General features: G+C 33.9%; 1 protein-coding gene across 2 annotated transcripts in view; it reads left to right on the top strand.

The window, feature by feature from the left end:
* The window catches only part of SLC9A9 (solute carrier family 9 member A9), a 686,028-nt gene that overhangs the window by 271,663 nt on the left and 393,169 nt on the right, over positions 1-21,196 (top strand). For both annotated transcript variants that reach the window (XM_044251554.1, XM_044251552.1), the window contains one exon: positions 3,638-3,753. In XM_044251554.1, coding sequence (XP_044107489.1) covers positions 3,638-3,753 — 116 coding nt within the window. The remainder of the gene's footprint in view (positions 1-3,637; positions 3,754-21,196) is intronic.

Here is a 21,196-nt window from a genome sequence, read left to right as displayed (position 1 = left end):
ATCCTGAGCATCTGAAATACTTTCTGTGAAGTGCTGATAGACTGTACCACTCTGAGAATATGGTAATTGCTAATGGTTTTACTTTTTTTAGCTTCCCAATTAACATAGTTATAACTAGTTTTTATTAATAATAACATAGCAACAATGATAAGAGCTACCATTTATAAAGAAGGGTGTGGCACATGGTATAGACACACTAATTATTGGATTATTATAATTACCAATGATGATGACCATTGTTATTGGTATTGAGCTTGCAATGAACTGGACATTTTTTTCTGCTTTTTTGGTAATATCTCAAGTAAGCCATTGGAATTATAGTTATTTTATGTCCAGGAGTTGATTTGAAGTAAATAAACTAATTGTGATTAGGCATGTGTGTGTGTGTGTGTGTGTGTGTGTGTACATTCATGTGTGTTTCTCCCAATTTCAAAGCAACTCAAAAGCTTTATAGAGTTGGTAGTTAAGGCTGTAGGCTTTAGCATCCAGCTCTCTAGGTTGAAACCCAGCTCTCTCATAAGCTAATTTATGTTACCTTAGTCAAGTTATCAAATGTCTCTGAGTCCTAATTTTCTTATATGTAAAAAGGAATAATTATAGAACCTAATTTATAGAATTTTGAAGATTAAGTGACACAATAAATATCTATTATGTTACATAATAGCATTTGGTAATGTACGTTGTTATTTATTTTTTGTTAATATTATTTTTTAAAAGAACTGGAAAAATGTAGAAAAGCAAAAACAAAAGTAGTCACATTTAATTTCATTATTTAACCACTATTAACATTTTAGATTATATACCTCTGGTCTCTTCCTGTTTGTATGCATGCCTAAGTCTGTTCAATTTTTATAAAATTAGAAATTATTATTTGTTACCACTTTATAATTTGCTTCATCAGTTTACTTTTCTGTGTCTAATATAAAATCTTATATATAGTAGTATTAATTGCATATGAGTCTGCATATGTATGTTTTATAATTTATTCACTGGATATTTAGATTTCTTTGAATTTTTCACTCTTATAAACAAGAGAAATCTAATATAATTTGAATACACACCTTTTGGTACATATTGAATTAATTTTTGGCATAAGTTTGTAGGCAACCATTTAATAAGGCATAGAATATTTGAAAATTGATACTTTAATTAAGACTTTAATTTAATTTCCATCAATAGTATATGAGACTTCTAGTTTCTATATAATCTTCCCCAGTCTAGATAGTATATATGCATATTTTTTTCACCTAATCTAATGGCTTCTGTGCAATATGGGAAAAGTCATTTTAATTCTAAGCCTAGATTCCCAGCCTGTAAAATTAATTAATAAGTATAAAATTCAGAAATAAAGTCACAGGTCATAAAGTTTATATTGGTTCCGGAGCCTGTTGATGCTCAATATTTGAAGGCTAATTCAAATGAGAAAGGGCTGTGGCGAAGTTGGGTTAGTACCCAAAGAGGCTGAAGGTATGACTATCGGAGAGCATTCCCGTCAATGTTTTAACTGCCCCGATTGTCCCAGTGTTGATCCCATTTGCAGATTCCAGTTCAAAGCATGATACAATTAACAGATATAAATCAAATTTATGGTAATTTTTATTGATCTATCTGGTAAAATGTATGGTTCATAAGGGCAGGAATCTTTGTTTTCTTCACTGATGTATTTTAAGAACTTAGCACAGAGCTTGAAACAGAATAGGGATTAAATAATAAATGTCTACTGAATGAACAAATATACTGAAGGAAGCTACCTTGCTCCTGTCAACAGGCTGCATGACCTAGTAACCGGCAGAATACCCTTCCCAGCATGAGTGTGTGTAAACTGCCATGATTGAGACCTCTTGGACTTGCCTCTTCCAACAACCATTGCTGTGTCCCATGACAAAGCCTTTCTCAGATATGTTAATACCTTCAGCCTAGTTAAGATTCAGCCTTCTCACTATAGTCCGCATTCTTCATAGTAATGTTGGCCCTCTCTGCTCAAACCCATTATGGCTTAATAATTACAACTCAGAGGGTAGTATTATTTCTAAGTTCTTAGCAATACTCCATTGTTGTGCCTTTGTACAACCTAGAACCACCACCTAATAGGATAGCTGTGAATATATTATATGGGACAATATATAATATAAAATAGAGAACTATTCATCTAGGCAATATTATGTGGTGGTTAAAAGCCTGGGCTAAGGAGTCAGTTCCCCACAGTTCAGATCTGGTTTTGCAACTTAATAGCTGTATCATCTTGTGCCCGTTATGTGATGACACTGTGTTCAGTTTTCTCATCTATAAAATGCAAATACTGCCTTCCTTATAGGATTAATGTGTGAATTAAATTAGCTAAAGCATGTAAAGAAATATAAATAGTAAGTACATATTACCTATTTTGATAAATATTATTAGCAGTAATAATAACCCCATTGAGAATGTACTACATGCCAGAAACCAAATGTACATTATCTCTGATAATCCTTAAAACAATTCTATGGGCTAGCTATTATTGTTATCACTGTTCCATTAATAAGGATATTGAGGTTCAGAAAGTTTTAGTAATGTTCTAAATCCACATAGCTGGTGAGTGGTAGAATCTAGATTTAAACGCAGATGTGTCCAAAATATTTTCTCATGGAGAAGTTTTTTTAACAGAATCTGAAATATTTGCATTTTCATTGACATTATAATTTCTAATCTGTTTTCTAGCCTTTTTAGCCATGCTCACAACTTAGAACATTTTTAAAGAAATTAATTTTCAAAGCATGTGAATATTTAAACATACATCTATTGGTCTGAGAATCTACAATTTCTAAAGACTCTCAGAGTCACTAATAGTGATTCTACTATGGTCCAGTTCACCAATCTCTGTATTTCCTCTACTAGGATTTTGGCAACAATCAGTCAGTTAAATAAATAAATACAATTTTAAAGCTATAGGGTGGCAAATGATGACCAAGATAGAGAAGCTATGTTCCATGGTGTGTTTGGTAAGCTTAAAAACCTTTTATACTCTCATGAAAAGAATAGCTATCCTTGCAAGATCAAAACATAAACCTTTCAGGATTCATTTTCAACAACATATTGAAGTTATAGGAGTTCTTTACTAACAGTGATTCTGGACCCAGTATGAAAGTGTCTTGACATTAGCGGTGGTAGAGACCCGTCTATTGTAAAGCAGCTTGTTGACTGGGTGTGCTGTGTGTGACAAATATCCTCTTCATTGCAGTGACAGACTTGAAATTTGAACACATTTCAGACATCCCTACCACACAAAACAATGAAAACCGAAAAACAATCCATTTACAGATGTTAACCTAGCTGCTCTATTTGTGGCCATCATGTGCTATACCATATTTGACAGATTATTTTTTATATCCTTGAGATGTATTTATTTTCATTGAAGTATGCTATAAAATATTCTTTTACCTTTTACCAGGTGAATTAATTGGGATATTTGGTTAAAATGTATTTCATAGTCAAGATATTTATACAGTGTACTGAGAGCTAGCATGACCATGAATTGGCAGAGTGGCAGTAATTTGTGCATGATGCTTATTCAGGAAACACATTAGAATGTTAGCTATGATAGCATGGATTTGCACAGGATTCAGCATAATGTTTGAAGATCTTATTTTTCTCTTAACAGGTTAATTATGTATGGCTTTGTGAAAGCTATGGTATATGCTGGCCAGTTGAAAAATGGAGACTTCCATTTCACTGACTGTTTGTTTTTTGGTTCACTGATGTCTGCTACAGATCCAGGTAATTTGTTCAAATAGTATGGTGTTGTTTTTTTGTTTTGTTTTGTTTTTCTTTTTAAGAATCAAACATTTAAATTAAATGTTTCTCTAAAGACCATCACCTGAGTCTATATCATAATAATTCCATACTCCTCTTCACTTGCAGTTGACACATGTGTTAGAGATTTAAAAAAGAAAGGAAAGAAATAGGTGAATATCTTAATAGCTTTCAAAAAATGGATCTGAAAACAATTTCAGTGGTGGGAAGTTCAGACTTTAAAATTCATTATAGCTTATTTCTTTAGAATGTATAGTCATTTTGAGCTATAGGCCTTATTTTTTTCTCCAACTTGTCTTCTTTCAAAAGTGATCTGTTGAATTAAATGGTAAAAAATATTTTCAAAAAGATTGTTTATGGGTGCCTGGGTGGTTCAGTCTGTTGAGCATCTGCCTTTGGTTCAGGTCATGATCCAAGGGTTCTGTGTTCGAGTCCTGCGCTGCGGTCCCTGCTCAGAGGGGATTCTGCTTGTCTCCCTCCCACTACCCCTTATCCCTGATTGTGTTCTTTCTCTCTTGCTTTCTCTCTCTCAAATAAATTAATTAAATCTTTAAAAAAATTGTTTAATATGGAGCTTTTCAAACACATTAAGAGTAGGGAGAATAATAAAAAGAATTTTCTTATACCCTTTAGCAATTACCAATATGGCCAGTATTTTTGTCTATACCCCCTCTACACTTCCTTTTATCATAACTGGATTATGTTAGAGTAAATCTCAGACATTGTATCATTTTATTTGTAAATATTTTGAAAAATGAACATTGCCATTATGAAACCTAGAAATATTTATAATTGCTTTTTAATATCATCAAAGAGGTAATCTCTGTTCAAATATCCTCAAATGTCATTTTATCATTATCATTGTTAGTTTGTGTAATAGTTTGAATTAGGACCAAATAAGGGCTGCATGTTACAATTGATTAATATGACCATTGAGTCTCTTTTAATTTATATGTTCCTCCTCCATCTTCTATTTTTGTCAGTTATTTGTTTAGAGAAAAAATAGGCAATTTGTCTTATAACTGAAATGAATATGGCTCCTTAAAATATTCTCCTATACCGCATTATTTCTTGTAAAACTGATGGTTAAATCTAGAGGCTTAATGAGATTCATGTTCATCTTTTTGGGCAAGATTACTTTATAGGTGGTGCTGCGAGTTTCTAAAGCAAAACACCACATAGTGATTAGTGACTCAGCTGTCAACCTCACTCACCACACTATTGCAGTTTCTCCAACAAAAACCACCAGAATACATCTGTAACTAAACAAGTTGTGTTTATTACATGTTATAATGAGAGAAAATGCACACCAAAGGAAACATAGAACCTTTCAGAGAGTGTTAGAAAGGATTCATTATAGGCTTGGACTTACATTTGGTGATTTTAGAGAAGGTTTAAGGAATTGGAGCTTTGCTCTGGATAAGATGCTGTCAGGAAACAGAAGTGCTTGGGGGAGAGGAGCAAAGGCAGAAAGAGAGAAAGAATCTTAAGCAGTTTCCACACCTAGCGTGTGAGCCCAACTCTGGGCTCAATCTCCTGACCCTGAGATCATGACCTGAGCCGAAATCAAGAGCTAGATGGTTAACTGAGCCGCCCAGACACCCCGGTTTTTGTTTTGATCCCTCATGGTCATAGAGTGACCTTGTCTGATGTTGTTCTATGAAATTGTCTGTGTGCAACAGGAGAACACCAAGGGTCAGAGGATAATACTGGGTAATTCTAAGAATTTTTAAGAGCTGTTTTGTCTCTCTTAGAATAACCCTCTGACCAGTGGTATTGGCACCATGTGTTCGCTTGTTGTAAATGCAGACTCTCAAGCTCAACCCCAGAGCCACCAAATTGGATTCTAGAATTTAACAATATTCTAAAGTCATTCATATGCACATCAAAGTTTGGGAAGCATTACCTTTTAGAATTCCCCATTTTAGCTAATGATTTTAGTATGTATTGATGGTTACTGCTTAGTTAGTCCAGTATTAATTAGGGGTTACAAGTTAGTGATATGCTAATCCTATCCTAATTTTTGTATTTATTAGCTGGTTTTCTCCTATAAATAAGCAGCTTTCCAGATGAACTTTTAAAGATTATTTATTTATTTATTTTGACAGAGAGGGAGATCACAAGTAGACAGAGAGACAGGCAGAGAGAGAAGGGAAGCAGGCCCCCCACAGAGCAGAGAACCCGATGCAGGGCTTGATCCCAGGACTCTGAGATCATGACCTGAGCCAAAGGCAGAGGCCCAACCCACTGAGCCACCCAGGCGTCCCTCCAGATGAACTTTTAAGTACCCTATGATATCATTTGAACAAAAAAGCAGGATAAATGAGTGATTCTTTCCCTTTATTTACTAATTTTCAAAATAATGAATTGTTTCCTTAGCATTCTCTACATATGATCAAAGAAATTTCTTTTTTAAAGTATTATTTCAACACATGAATTTTAACATGGTTGATATGTTTTGAGCTACTGCTGTCATTATCCTTTTTGATGTTCAAAATACTCCAACTTGACAACTGAGAGCTTCTTCAAGTTTCTCCTATATTCTTTTGTCATGACCCCAATGGTCTTTCATAGATTCTTTTCTTTGGGTAGGACTATATGTTCCAACCTTATTTTGTGTGTTTCCCATACCCTGACTTGGAACCAGCCACTTCTAAAAGGGAAATTTAGTTAGAGACCAAAATTTGGGCACTAGGGGTTTTCATTGCTATTGGATTGGTCATTGTTTCTAGATATTTTTATTTGTTTTGAAGAAGAAATAATATCACAAATTTATGTTAATATTTTCAGTTCAAATTTAGGATTACAGAAACTTTAGTTAACTGCCTAAAATTTTTATTTTATTTTTTCTTGTGCTTACTTTTCTTCTTATTATTACATAAATAATTTCTTACTTCCTTAAAATAAGTAGTTTCAAAATTATGCTATGCATACTATTTAAAATTATGATAATTGAAAACTGCTTAAGGTTTCCTTGTGGTTCTTTTTAACCTTTGGTTATATCCGACTAGGGATAAACAGTTAAAAATTACTGTTTGAAGAGCTCTTGAAATCATTCTTCTGTGGGTTCTGTCTTGTGAATATACGATAATGTTCATTTATATCATTTTGTTTTTAACTTTTGTTTTAAAAGTAAAGAGCTACAGAATTCCAAAATGAAAAGCATAGAACCAGAACAAGAGACATCTAACTTCTATTCCTATCCCCTCTACCCTAACATTCCAGCCATTTTTGATTGGTCTTTCATTTACCCTTCTATTTTTAATCTAATACACAAACACACATACCCTACTATATGCTACTATACAAATGGTTCTTCAACTTACTCTTCTTTAACAGTATTTTAGAGATTACTCAATAGCAATATGCAAAGATCTCTCTTATTTTTTTCCTTTGCAATTATGACTGGTGTTGCAACTAATAATACTAAAATAAACACCTTTCCACATTTTTCCAGTGCTTCTTTGGAATATATTTATAGAAACAAGTTAAAAGGTAAATATATTTTTCCTAAATGCCAAATTTCTCTCCATAAAGTTTGCACCATTTTGCATTCACACTAGCAACATATGACAGTACCTATTCTTCATAGTTTTTTCAATGCAGAATTCTGTCACAGTTTGGAATTTTTATTTCTACAGTAGGTGAGGATTTGTGTCTCCCTCTGGTTTGACTTAGTCTTTCTCTTATTATGAATAAGGCTAAATATTTTTTCATATGTTTAAGGGACATAAGCATTTTTTCCCATGTTTAAGGGACATATGCATTTTTTCCCCAAAAATGAACCATTTATAAGATGGCTTTGCTTGAATAGGGTTGTTAATTTTTATTTTTCAAGTTTTAGAAGCCTTTAACATATTAGCGATATTAACCTTTTGTCTATAATATAAGTTATAAATATTTTTCCAAATGTCCGTTTTATTTTGTTTATGGTATGAGGGAGGAAAACATTTTTTTAATGCATGATGGTGACTTGGTTCCTAGAAGAAGATGGAATAAAAGTAGTGTCAGATTAGGAATTTGGGGTCTAAATTAGAGGACCAGAGTCCTAGTGTAGAGGGACAGACTGCTCCATCTTCAGGGTTAGAGACAGCTCAGCCACCAGGTCATTGCTGAAAGAGCTCATGCTTCACTCTCACAGCCCAAGGGAAATGTAGAAGTTCCTTGGTAGCTTCTGGAAGCATGAACTCAAGATGATATATTTTCAACCCATCAGTGATTTCTACTTGAGGTTGTTCTTTTCTGCCCATATATGGACATTTTGCCTTTAATGGTCAAGTCCCATTTTGTGCTACCTTTGCACAATCAGCATGTCAAAAAGCATTGCATCCATTGTTCCTGGTCCCAGTGCCAAAGGCCAAGTTTGTTGCATTCTATTGAGTGATTCAGCCAGCTCCAAGCACAATTGTATCATGTTAAAGCTTTTCTCCTTCTGTGGCTGGTGATATCCCTGAGGTTATGTTTACATGACACAGGAAAACTGATTGAAATAGAAAAATAAATCCAACTTGGTAAGATGGATATTTATCTGCATTGTGTCAAACAATTGAGTTGACTAAACTTTTCAAAACACAGAATTGACTCACAGCCATAAAGAGAATTCTGGGAACCAAATCTATTTTCCAAGTCTGGCACCAGCTGTGCAACTTTGGATACCATTAGCCTTTCTAGATTTTATGTGTTCTTGGAAGTGGAAGATATTTGATTTCATTTCTCCCAACCCCTTCATTTTACAGATGAAGAAACTGACTTTTCATCTGTAAAATGAAAAGTTTCAACTAGAGCCATTTCCAGTTTTAACATTCCCTGTTTTTTATTTCTGTAAGATCGGTTTTCATTTTAAAACAAGCTTTTGTATTAAAGAAAGTTAAAAATCAACCCAAAGCCCACCCCATCCCCAGCCCAGCCCAGCCCCAAGCATTCTTGGGTTCTAACCCAGATTCGGCAAATGTTAGAGAGGATCTTACATAGCAGAGACCCACACATGAACAGGAATACTTAAGCTTTCTTCTTTTACTGTGAGCTAATTGTTATATTAAAACATGCTGAACCTACTCTGCTAAATTGGTACAATTTAAGATCTTCAACAACCTTAAAACACCTAGTTAATCTTACCCTACAATTATTCATTTATTGCCTAAATTATTGTGACTCACTAATTTATGAAAGAGAGCCTATGCTCTCCAGGTCTTACTTTTCTTGGCCTTCTTTAAATTAATTATTTCCCATTTAGCCTTAGCTAAATCTTAGCCTGGTGTTTTTAACTATTCACATTTTTCTTTCATAGACACATATTTAAACTTAAATCTAATTCTTCCTGCATGTTTCTGACTCTCCATGGCCAATTTTCAGTTTTTCTCCAGGTAGGATGATTTAACTATTATTTGATTGATTTAATTCCTCTTTTCCTCAATGATAAAAATCCAGCTGATGATGTAAAGGGAGTCAGCAGTACTTAACAGAAAGTGGATGATTAAAGGCTGAGCCCCCAAAGAGATCATGTAGAGTAAACGGCAGGGTTGGGGGAGAAGTACTTAGAGGGCTTGATCAATGCGGGAGTTCATCTCTTTAGGTGTGTTTAGATAAGGGAAAGTAGGAGGATGGGGTGGGGAGAGAAAAGATAATATGGCAACAACTGGAAGTGATGCTTTAGTTACTACCTCTCAATTTACAAATGACCAAAGCCCATAAGGGAACCCTCTAACTACTTACTATCTTCTTGTCTCTTTCATCATTGACTTGGGTCTTAGTTTGGTAAATTTGACCATTCAAGATAGTGATTTTTATTACTAAGTCTGAAATGTCCCTTTATATATAGGGTGGACAAGATAGAGAGAGAGGTTGTTAAGGTGTATAAGGACACTCTGGAGTCCCATGTACCCATGTGCTGTTCCTCAACATATCAGTATTGTTGCTGTCTCAGCACATTTACATTTGTTGTCTCTCCCTTCTTGCTTTCTTCAGGTCTTTGCCCAAATGTTGCCTCAATGAGACCTTCCCTAACCATCCTATCAAAAATTGTATCCCATCTCTTTTTCTACACAGTCACCCACAAATCATGATGCTTCCCATCCCGCTTCTTTGCCTTACATTCTTTTGCAGCATTAATCACTATTGATCTACTATTTATTTCCTTATTTTTTTGTCCCTTGTGAAGAAGTAGCTTTTTCTTCTGTTTTCACTCCATTTTCCACTCTTCTATTTTTAGTACCTAGAACAATAGGTTTTTAATAAATACTTATTAAATTAATGAATTAATATATTTGTAGGAGAAACTGCTAGAGTAATGTATAAAGCTTGAAAGGCGGTCTCTTCTCAAATAGAATGTGAAGCATTTGAGTATTCCAGATCATGCTCAGAGATCAGGAGTCTCATGATCCCAGGGGGGACAGTCACTCTAAATGAGGGTGGAACTCTCAGCACATGACTGAACTTCCAAGTGAGTGGCAATACTGGTTTCTATCCTCCAAAAAGGATATAGTCAACTAAAACAAAAATATGTGTCTTTCTTCTTGTCTGGCTCTGCAGCCATGTTTCTTTCTCCTGTTTACCAGTTGGTCAGTGGCTTAAAATTTTCCAGACTCCCAAGCCATAGATTGTAGACTTGCAGAAGCAGTTATAATAGTGTGAGGTTTTTTGTTGTTGTTTTTTGGGGTTTTGTTGTTGTTGTTTTAGGTTGGAAGATGTTCAAAATAGGATCTTTCCTTAGGAAAAGGAAAAACTCAGCACATTACATTAAGTATTAATCACTCAGAAGATGCCAGAAACTCATCCTGGTATTTACAAGGCCAAGACTTCTTTCAAGGTCTGCAGGAAGCTACTCATTCAAGCACATTTGGGCTGTGCATTTTCTCACTTCATCAATTTCTCTGTTTCTTATTTGGATTAAAATGTCTTCATTTTATATGATGCAGCTGCATTGAGACTGAAATACAGCTGTGCTATTTTGAACTCCAGAAGTGTTAGTCCAGTATTTTAAACTAGAAAATAATTCTTACTTCGTAGACCTGTCCTATTTTTTTCCAACAAAATTAATTTCTGGGTGTGGTGAAAAAATAATGAATACTGTTTTTCTGAAAATAAATAAATTGGAAAAAAAAATAAAGGGCACAGCGTGTCTTCTGACTCCAAAAAAAAAAAAAAAAAAAATTTCAGGTTGTCCTGTTTTAGGTAACTTCAGATAAAGCTTACTTAAAAATTGTTGTGTCCAATATGATGGCTACAAGCCACATATGGCCACTTGAAATGTGGCTAGTCCAAATTCAAGGGCTATAAGTATAAAATACACCCTAGATTCAAAGACTTATTATGAAGAAAAGTATAGTATCTCATTGATAATTTTTATATTGATTACATTTTGAAATTACGAGATTCATTTAACATTGAGTTAAAGAAAATATACTATTAAAATTAATTTTACCGATTTCTTTTTACCTTTATAATGTAGTTCCTAGAATATTTTAAATTACTTATGTGGTTTACATTATATTTTTGTCAGACAGAATTACTATAGAGCAATATAGATATGGAATGGTTGTAAGTCAAAAAAATACCCTGTTTTTCCACTTTTATTATTATTGACATATAACATATGTATACTTAAGGTATACAGTGTGATGGTTTGATACCCATATATATTGTAAAATGAATACCGCAGTATAGTTAACCTCTCTATCCCCTCACATAATTACCCATTGGTGTATGTTTGTGTGTGCATGTATATGTTTGGTGTTGGTGGTAGCAACATTCATGATCTACTCTTTTAACAACTTTCAAGTATATATTACAGTTTTGTTAATTCTATTAACATGCTATATCTTAGATATCTGAAACTTACTAATCTTATAGTTGGAAATAGTTATTCTTTGACCAAAATCTACCATTTCTCCCCACTTCCAGCCCCTGGCCACCAACATTCTCAACACTATTTCAATGAACTCAGCTTTTTAAGATTACACATAAAAATATGATTCTTAATAAAAATACAGTAACTTTAAATTAAGTAGAAAAATTAAGCACAAATACAATGCATTGCACAGATTATGGCATTTTGGTGAAAAGAGGCACTTTATTTCTAGGATTTTGAACTAATATGTCTGAAGTTTTATTTCTAATGTCTCTCTTTCTAGTCTTGTTTTTCTGCTCCAACACATAATAACCTATAATCTAGCTTCACCCATGCTTTAGAAACAAGGCAAGGAGTAAGAAGATTAACACTCTGTATGATTTAAATATCATGTATGTGCCATTCAAAACTATAAATACTGCAACCTCTGACTTGAGAGAAACAGTTTAAATAAGTTCCTGTCCAAATGTCTCAACTCTGTTTTTTTTGTTAGTAGAAACATAAATCACTAGTTCTTAAAGTCTGGCAATCTGAGTTGTTTTTTTAATGCCCATTACTGTTCTGTTTTATAGAGCTTGTCAGAAATCCAAGAAACTTGACATTTATATTATGTTACCCCTGTTTCAAGGCATGTTGACACATTTAATGGTCCTAAATTGGATAGACTTAATATCAGAAATAAATATTTACCTCAAAGAAGTAAATAGAGACTACTTGTGTAGCCCATTGGGAAAGTACAGTTTATAATTCTTCTCATTAAGTTTAGAATTTAAAAATCCAGTTAATGTAAATTATTATTCAACTCTCCAGTTAAACAAGTCAAAATATATATAGTACTTCATAGGATCCATTTCTTTTTTTTTTTTTCTAGAGTTTGTTTTTAAGTAATCTCTATAACCAACATTGGGCTCAAACTTACAACCCTGAGATCAAGAGTTGCACACTCAACCAACTGAGCCAGGCAGGCAATCCACATTTCTTTATCTTTATCATCACCAACTTTAAACAATATTTAATGAATAGATCTAAGAAAGCATCTACAGATCTCAAAATGCAAAAATCCTGTCAAGTTTTACATAGAGCATAGTATATATTTACTAAGTAAATAAAATAGTCATTGAGTATTGATCAAGAACACTGACCATGGAGGGGGATAGGCCCGTGTTTAAATCTATATTCTGTCTGACCTGTTGGAACCTCAGTTCCTCCATCTATAAAATAAGAATAAATAAGAATCCTATAAAATAAGGATGTAAAGTAAGAACTTATTTTAAAGGTTCTTTTTAAGTATTAAATGAGATAATTTTATTTTTATTTTGTTATTAATATATTGTTATTTTTATCCTATACTAAGATGAGGCTGCTATTTTATACTCAGCCAGTGAGACATGTACATTTTTGTCTGTTTTCCTGGTAGCAATAGTGGATTTCCATGAATCTGTATACTCGGTGAGTAAAATATTCCCTTGGCAAGCTATATTCATTTGCGATTGCTTGGTTAGAGTTGGGAGCATAATATATGTAATGTGGTAATTTTGCTTATATAAAACACAAATAAACTTTACATTTATTTTCAGAGGTGGTAGGTAGTAATATGTGAAAGCAAATCTCAGACATTGTCATTTTATCCACGTGTATTTTGGTATACATCTCTATAATTATGGGCACTGTTCTTACGTAATCATGAAGTCATTATCAAACCTGTAAATTTTCCATAATCAATTGGTATCATCTATTTCCTATCCACATACAAATTTATGATTTTATTTTTATTAAATTATAGTTGACATACAATGTTACATTAGTTTCAGATGTACGACATAGTGATTCAACAATTCTATATGTTATGCTCTGCTCACCGTGAGTGTAGATACCATCTGTCACCATTCAACGTTATTACAATGCCATTGACTATATTCCCTGGTGTACCTTTCATCCCTGTGACTTTGATTCCACATGGAAGGCTGTACCTCCTTCTTTTCTTCTCCCATTTTGCCTATCCCCTCACTGTCTTCCCTTGGGCAACCACCAGTTTTTTCTCTGCATTTGTGCATCTGTTTCTGCCTTTTCTTATTCTTTTTTAATTGTCTTGTTTTCCAAATTCCACATATAAGTGAAATCATATGCTACTTGTGTTTCTCTGCTGACTTAATTCATTTATTGTAATACTTCTAGGTCCATCCACGCTATTCCAAATGGCAAAACCTCATTCTTTCTTATGGCTGAGTAATATCCCATTTTGTGTGTGTGTGTGTGTGTGTGTGTGTCTCGTATCTTTTTTATCTCGTATCTTTTTATCAGTGGGTACTTGGGTTGCTTCCCCATCTCAGCTATTGTAAATTATCCTACAATAAACATAGGGGTGCATGTATCCTTTTGAATTAGTGTTTTTTTTTCTCTTTAGGTAAATAGCCAGTAGTGGATTACTGAGTCATATGGTATTTTCATTTTTAATGTTTTTAGAGCCATACCATTTTCCTCAATGACTGTACCAATTTGCCTTCCTGCCAACAGTGCTCAAGGCTTCCTTTTTCTTCATATCCTCTTCAACACTTGTTATTTCTTGTGCTTTGGATTCCAGCCAGTCTGGCAGGTATAAGGTGATATCTCATTGTGGGTTTGATTTGCATTTCCCCAATGATGAGTGATGTTGAACATCTTTTCATGTGTCTGTTGGTCATCTGGATGTCTTCTTTGGAAAAAAGTTTATTCAGGTCCTCTGCCCATCTGTTAATAGGATTATTTGTAGGTTTTTTGGTGTTGAGTTGTATAAGTTCTTTATATATTTGGGATGCAGACCCCTTATTGGATATATATCATTTGCAAATATCTTCAGCAGTTTGCCTCTTTGTTTTGTTGATGGTTTTCTCACTGTTCAAAAGATTTTCGTTTTGATGTAGTCCCAATAGTTTAATTTTGCCCGTGTTTCCTTTGCCAGAAGAAATACATTTAGAAAAATGTTTTTATGGATGATGTCAAAGAAATTACTCCCTGTGTTTTCTTTTGAGAGTTTAATGGTTTCAGGTCTCACATTTAGGTCCTTAATCCATTTTGAGTTTATTTTTGTGTATGTGGTAAGAAAGTGATCAGTTTCATTCTTTTGCCGGTAGTTGTCCAGGTTTCCCAAAATCATTTGCTGAAAAGACCATCTTTTTTCCATTGTATATTCTTGCCTCTTTTATCATAGATTAATTGATCATAAAAGTATGGGTTTATTTTCGGACTCTATTCCGTTCCATTGATCTAGTGTTCATTTTTGCACCAGTACCCTACTGTTTTGATGACTATAGCTTTGTAGTATACCTTGAAACCTGGGGTTGTGAGACCTCCAGCTGAGTTCTTTCTCAGGATGGCTTTGACTATTCAGAGTCTTTTGTGGTTCCATACAAATTGTATGAGTATTTGTTCTAGTTCTGTGAAAAATGTTGGTATTTTGAAAGAGATTACATTAAATCTATAGGTTGCTTTGGGTAGTATGGACATTTTAACAGTATTGGTTCTTCCAATCTATAGTGGTTTTTAATCCACTCCTTATATAATCTAAAAAGAATATGCTGATCTTATCTGGATCTTCAGTCAAATAAAGCCGCTATAATAATAAATTCCATTTTAAACATGTAGTTTAAACATAACCCCAATGTCATCCTCACACCTTAAATATTAACCATAATTTTTGTAGTAGGCAAAATAATGGTCTTCCAAAGATTTCCATGTACTAATCTCCAGAACCTGTGAATACATTATTTTGATGCAAAAAAGGCCTTTGCAGATGTGATTAAATTAAGAATTTACAGTGTGGATATTATCTAAATTATCTGGGTGGACCCAATCTTGTCACATAGATCCCTAAAAGCTTGAAAACCTTTCATGCTGTGATCAGAGGAAGATGTGATGATGGAAGAAAGGCACAGGAGAATTTTTCTGATTTTAAAGTTGGAGTACAGAGTCTATGAACCAAGGAATGTGGATGGTTCCTAGAAGCTGGAAAGAACAGGAAAACAGACTCCCTTCTAGAGCCCCAGAAAGGAATGTAGCATTGTGAAACCATGTTTTATCCCAGTGAGACTCATGTCAGACTTCTGACCTACAGAACTGAAAGATAATATATTTATGTTGTTTTAAGCTGTAAGTTTGTGATAATTTGTTATGGCAATAATAGAGACCTATGACAATTTTTAAATGTTATCAAATATATAGTTAGATTTAAATTTCCGAAATTGTCTCATAAAAATTTTTATAGCCATCCTATCCAACCAAAGATCCAGACAATTGTCTACACATTGCTTTTAGATAATATAAGGAGAGATTTAAAATAATAAAATTATAAGATAATTTTATAAAAAGAGACTTTAGGAACCAATATAACACCTTTATTTTACAAAAGAGTAAACTAAGGTTTAGAGATGAATGGCCTGGCCCTAAGACAGCCCTGTCAAAACAGCATTATAATCACTCCAAAAAATTCATGAAATTTAACAGTAGATTCCAGGAAAGACATGACCTTAACTTGGCCTCTTTGCCCTTTATTACCCTCTCCAACCTATGTGATTTTGCTAAAATCATACAGAATCCAAGAGAGGTACCTGTATTGCAGCTGAATGCTGCTGAAACCTTGAGCGCTGTGCAGCCCCTACAGAAATAGCAGGTACTGAATTTTCTCTACCATGAATAGGATGAGCACCTACATACCAGCTTCAGAGATGCTTTTTCATGGGGACTAGACAGATATGAGTCCTCAACAAAGGTTGAGTCATAAGAATACGTGGATTTTGGTGGTGGGTAAAGGAGAAGTATGGTGACCCACTTGACCCTGCATGAGTGAACTAGGTGTCTCTGATTACTGGGTGAGGGTATGGCCTCCACAAGGTGCGTGAGGAGTTTCTACACCACTGGTCTAACTTATGGTACTTACAGGTCTGCTATCCTGAATGGTAGTCCAACAAATTCTAAAGATTCAATAAGCCAAAACAAAACAAAACAAACAAATAAAAAAACCTCAATAAGCCAATAAAGAAAAATAAAAACACAGCATGACTTTTCAGTGGCTTGAGAGAAGATCAGTCAGAACAAACAGAACATATACACATGAAATAAGTTACTGAAGTTGTCAGAAGACAATTTGAACAGAAACCTTATAATAAATCTTAGGAGGGTCCAGGGTTTAAAAAAAAATTAATGATAAATAAAGAAGTAAATAAATATTTTTTAAAAATCATGATTTTCCCAATAAACAATTGAATAGATAAAGAGAATGGAGCAGTCAAGACATGCCCTCCACAGACATGCCCTCGACAGCAGATAATCATCTAGCCCAAAATGTCAGTAGTGCCAAGATTAAGAAACCTGCATTAGCCAATTGTTCAAGTTGAGATAATTAAGACCCTTAAGGAGAAATTATAATGGTAATCCACTAACCCCAGGATTTGCAGAAAAAGAAATGCTAAAGAGTTTCATCAACTTCTCATCCCAGGAGAACTTTTGTACTGCCCTGATATTACCCCCATAAACACCAGTCTTAGGGGCCAGCCAATTGTGTGTGCTTTGTGTGGCAAGGAGCTAGGCAATAATTACTTCATGGAAATGTGAGTGAGTCAAAAGGGTGGGGCTTCAACTTTTTTTTTTTTTTTTAATTTGTCTACACTGCTGTGTAGCTGCCTTTGAAGGTTGCCCCATTCAATCTCCTTCACCTTCCTTCCACAAGCAGCAATCCAAAATAGACTTCTTCTTCCTAGGGATTTCTTGACTTTTTTTGGTATTATTTTTATTAGTGTCAATTCCATTTTTCTCTGTATACTTTCTCTATCATTGATTTTGGGGAGGAAGCCAATAACCTATGCTAGCTCACTGTCTTGAGAGGTATGATGGTAATAAGAAGAATGGTGTAATTGGTAATGAGAAGACTGCTGTAATTAAAATGTTACTTTTCCCTAAATTAACATAAAATTTTAATACAATTCCCATGAAAATCTAGCGCTTTAAAAATTGGATCTGGACAAAATTATCTTAATGTTTATGAAGTAGGATAAAAGCAATAGAGGAACTGGCTAACCAGATATATGAATATACTACAAAACTATTATAATCAAATTATAATTATAATCAAATACTATGATTATGATTATAATCACATTATGTTATATTATAATATATTATATATTATATATATTATATAAGATTTTATAATATGATATTGGCCTAGGTTTAAACAGATCAGTGGAATAGAACAGAATATCCAGAAAAGATGCAAGTATAAATGAGAATTTGACAAAAGTGATAGATGAATAGACACATAGATAGATAGAAACAACTAATAGTATTTTAATCCAGTGGGAAAGGATGATTTATTTAATAAATTGTACTTGCACAACTAACTGGCGATAAAATTGAACTAATCTAAACAAAATCTAAACAAAATATATTTAGAAGAATTAAAATACAAATAAAAAATGGGGGAAATGAAGGAAAAGAACACCTGCAAGGAAAATCTGTAAATCTTTATTTACCAATTATAGATAGGAAAAGTCTTCTTAATGAAAAATGGAAACTCAGAATTGATAAAGAATAGACATATTTGACTATATAAAAATATATTTAAATAATAAGATACCATAAAGAAAATCAATAAACAGGCAACACATTGGGGTAAAGGACTTTAAATATAGAGGACCAAGTATTACTACTTCTTTTTTTTTTTTAATTTATTTTTTTATGTTAGAGAGAATGAGAGAGAGCACAAGCAGGGGGATGCAGAGGGAGAGGGAAAGAGAGAATCCTCAAGCCGACTCCCCACTGCGGACAGAACCTTATGCGGGGCTTGATCCCAGGACTATGAGATCATGACCTGAGCCAAAATTAAGTACGTGCCACTTAACCAACTGAACAACCCGGAGGCCTCCAAGTATTACTATTTCCAATATAGAAAGGATACCTTAGGATGTCAATCTGGCAATAAATAACAAAAAAATGGACATAGATTATGAAGAAGCAAGTCATAGAAGAGCAAATCCACTTGGGGTATAAATATGCAAAAGTTCAAACTCACCAGAAGTCATAGAAATCTAAAATAAAGTAACAGCATATCATTTTCTACCTAGCAGTTTAGCAACAGTTGTAATGCCAAATAATAGTCACTTCTGGCAGGGAGGCAGGGAAAAATGACTGTTACAAATTTCTGGTGAAAATTTAATCATCAACATACTTTCAAAATCAGTGTGGCAACATCTATTAGAATTTAAAATACATAGTTACTTCTGACCTAGTGTTCTGACTCTTGGATTCTGTTCGAAACAAGTAAAAATACTGGATTCTTAGTGATATATGGAGAAGGCTGCCTAGTGCAACGTTTTTTTTTAAATGGAGAAGAAAGAATAAGAAGTAGCAAAGTGAATCCTAGCAATAAGGGAATTGTTGAAAAGTTTGTAGGACATCTACACAATATCATATAGCCATTAAAGAGGATAGATTCGTGCTCTTCCTGCTGACTTGAGAGTTTTCCAGGAGGCATTGTTGACTTTGTAAAGCAAAATGTAGAAAAATTTATATAAAATATGATTCCAATTTTTAATATATAAATATGTATATGTATATACAAAACAGGACTCATTAGGCGTAGCTATAGAAATTGCTTTTCTTCCTCCCACTTCTTTATTTTTAACTTTTTTAGAAAACTTTAAAATTTTAATTTCAGTGTAATTAACATACAGTGTTGTATTAGTTCAGATGTACAATATCGTGATTCAACAATTCTGTACATTACTCAGTGCTCATCACAGTAAGTATATGCTTAATTCCCCTCACCTATTTCACCTATATCCCTACACACCTCCCCTCTGGTAACTATCAGTTTATTCTCTATAGTTAAGAGTCTGATTTTTTGGTTTGTCTCTTTTTTGTTGTTGTTTCTTTGGTTTCTTAAATTCCACAGATGAGAGAAATCATATGGTATTTGTCTTTGACTGGTTTATTTCACTTAACATTATAACCTCTAGATCCATCCATGTTGTTGCAGATGACAAGATCTCATTCTTTTAATGGCTGAGTAATATTCCACTGTATATTTACCCAATTATCTATTGATGGGCACTTGGGTTCTTCATCCATTCATCTATCGAGTGATGTTTGTGTTGTTTCCATAATTCGGCTACTGTAAATGATGCTGCAACAAACATGAGGTGTATATACCTTTGAACTGGTGTTTTTGTCTTCTTTGGGTAAATAGCCGGTAGTGAAATTACTGGATCATGTGATAATTCTATTTTTAACTTTTTGAGGACCTTCCATATCATTTTACACAATGACTGCACCAATTTGCCTTCCCACCAATAATGCACAAGGGTTCTTTTTCCTCCACATCCTTGCCAAAACTTATTGTTTCTTATGTTTTTGATTCTGGCCATTCAGGCAGGTAAAAGGTGATATCGCATTGTGGTTTTGATTCACATTTCCCTGATGATGAGTGATGTTGAACAGTTTTCATGTGTTTATTGGTCACCTGTTTATCTCCTTTGGGGAAATGTTTGTTCATTTCTTTTGCCCGTTTTTAATTGGATTTTTTGGTGTTGAGTTGTATAAGTTCTTTATGTATTTGGGATGCCAACCCCTTATTAGATATGTCATTTGCAATATCCTCTCATTCAGTAGATTGTCTTTTTGTTTTATTGATTATTTCCCTTGCTGAGCAGAAGATTTTTCTTTTGATGTAGTCCCAATAGTTTAGTTTTGCTTTTGTTTCCTTTGCCAGAAGAGACATATCCTAGGAGTTTTATGGTTTCAGGTCTCGCATTTAGGTCATTAATCCATTTAGAGTTTATTTTTGTGTATTTTATAGGAATGTTGTCCTGTTTCCTTCTTTTGTGGATAGCTGTCCAGTTTTCCAAGCACCATTTGTTGAAGAGACTTTTCCTATTGCATATTCTTGCCTTCTTTGTCATAGATGAGTTGATCATATAATTATGAGTTTATTTCTGGGCTTTTCTGTTCCTGTCTCTCCCATGATCCTTTAAAAGTATTCAGTGAGGTTATGTTCTTTTCCATCTGCTGGATAAAAACCTTTGGTCTTTAAGTTGCAATTGAAGTTTCAATTCAGCAGTGAACATTCCTAATACCATGTAATATGGGAAGTTTTTGATTTAAGACTGTCCTATCTCCCCTGGCCTGTTGAAGACAGGCTGCCTAACCTCTGGCAGAAGAGGTATGTTAGAGTTCTTCATTCATTCTCATGCTTCTTATCTACCCTTTCTGGATACAGTTTTCAACACCTAACTGTAGATGCAGAGATAAGGTAAAGGAATGTTTTTATTTGATTGATAATTAGCTACTTTCAGAGCAACTGGACAGCCACAGTCCATTAGATGTCTTAGGTGAGAGTCAAAAGTATTTCACGTATCCCCAAACTCTAGTAACATCATAAGCTGTCTGATGGCCTAGCCAAAGCCTCTTCCCATAGGCTTGAGATGAGGGTCAAACATCCCTGTGCGAGATTCACAGTTCACAAATAGCAAAACAACTCCCTTAACAAATCTTAACCTTAACCATTAAGCTAGTCTAGAGAAAAACCCTTTC

Source organism: Neovison vison, chromosome 6 (assembly GCF_020171115.1).
Source record: "Neovison vison isolate M4711 chromosome 6, ASM_NN_V1, whole genome shotgun sequence".
NCBI lineage: Eukaryota > Metazoa > Chordata > Mammalia > Carnivora > Mustelidae > Neogale > Neogale vison.
This window is presented reverse-complemented; position numbering and strand designations above follow the sequence as displayed.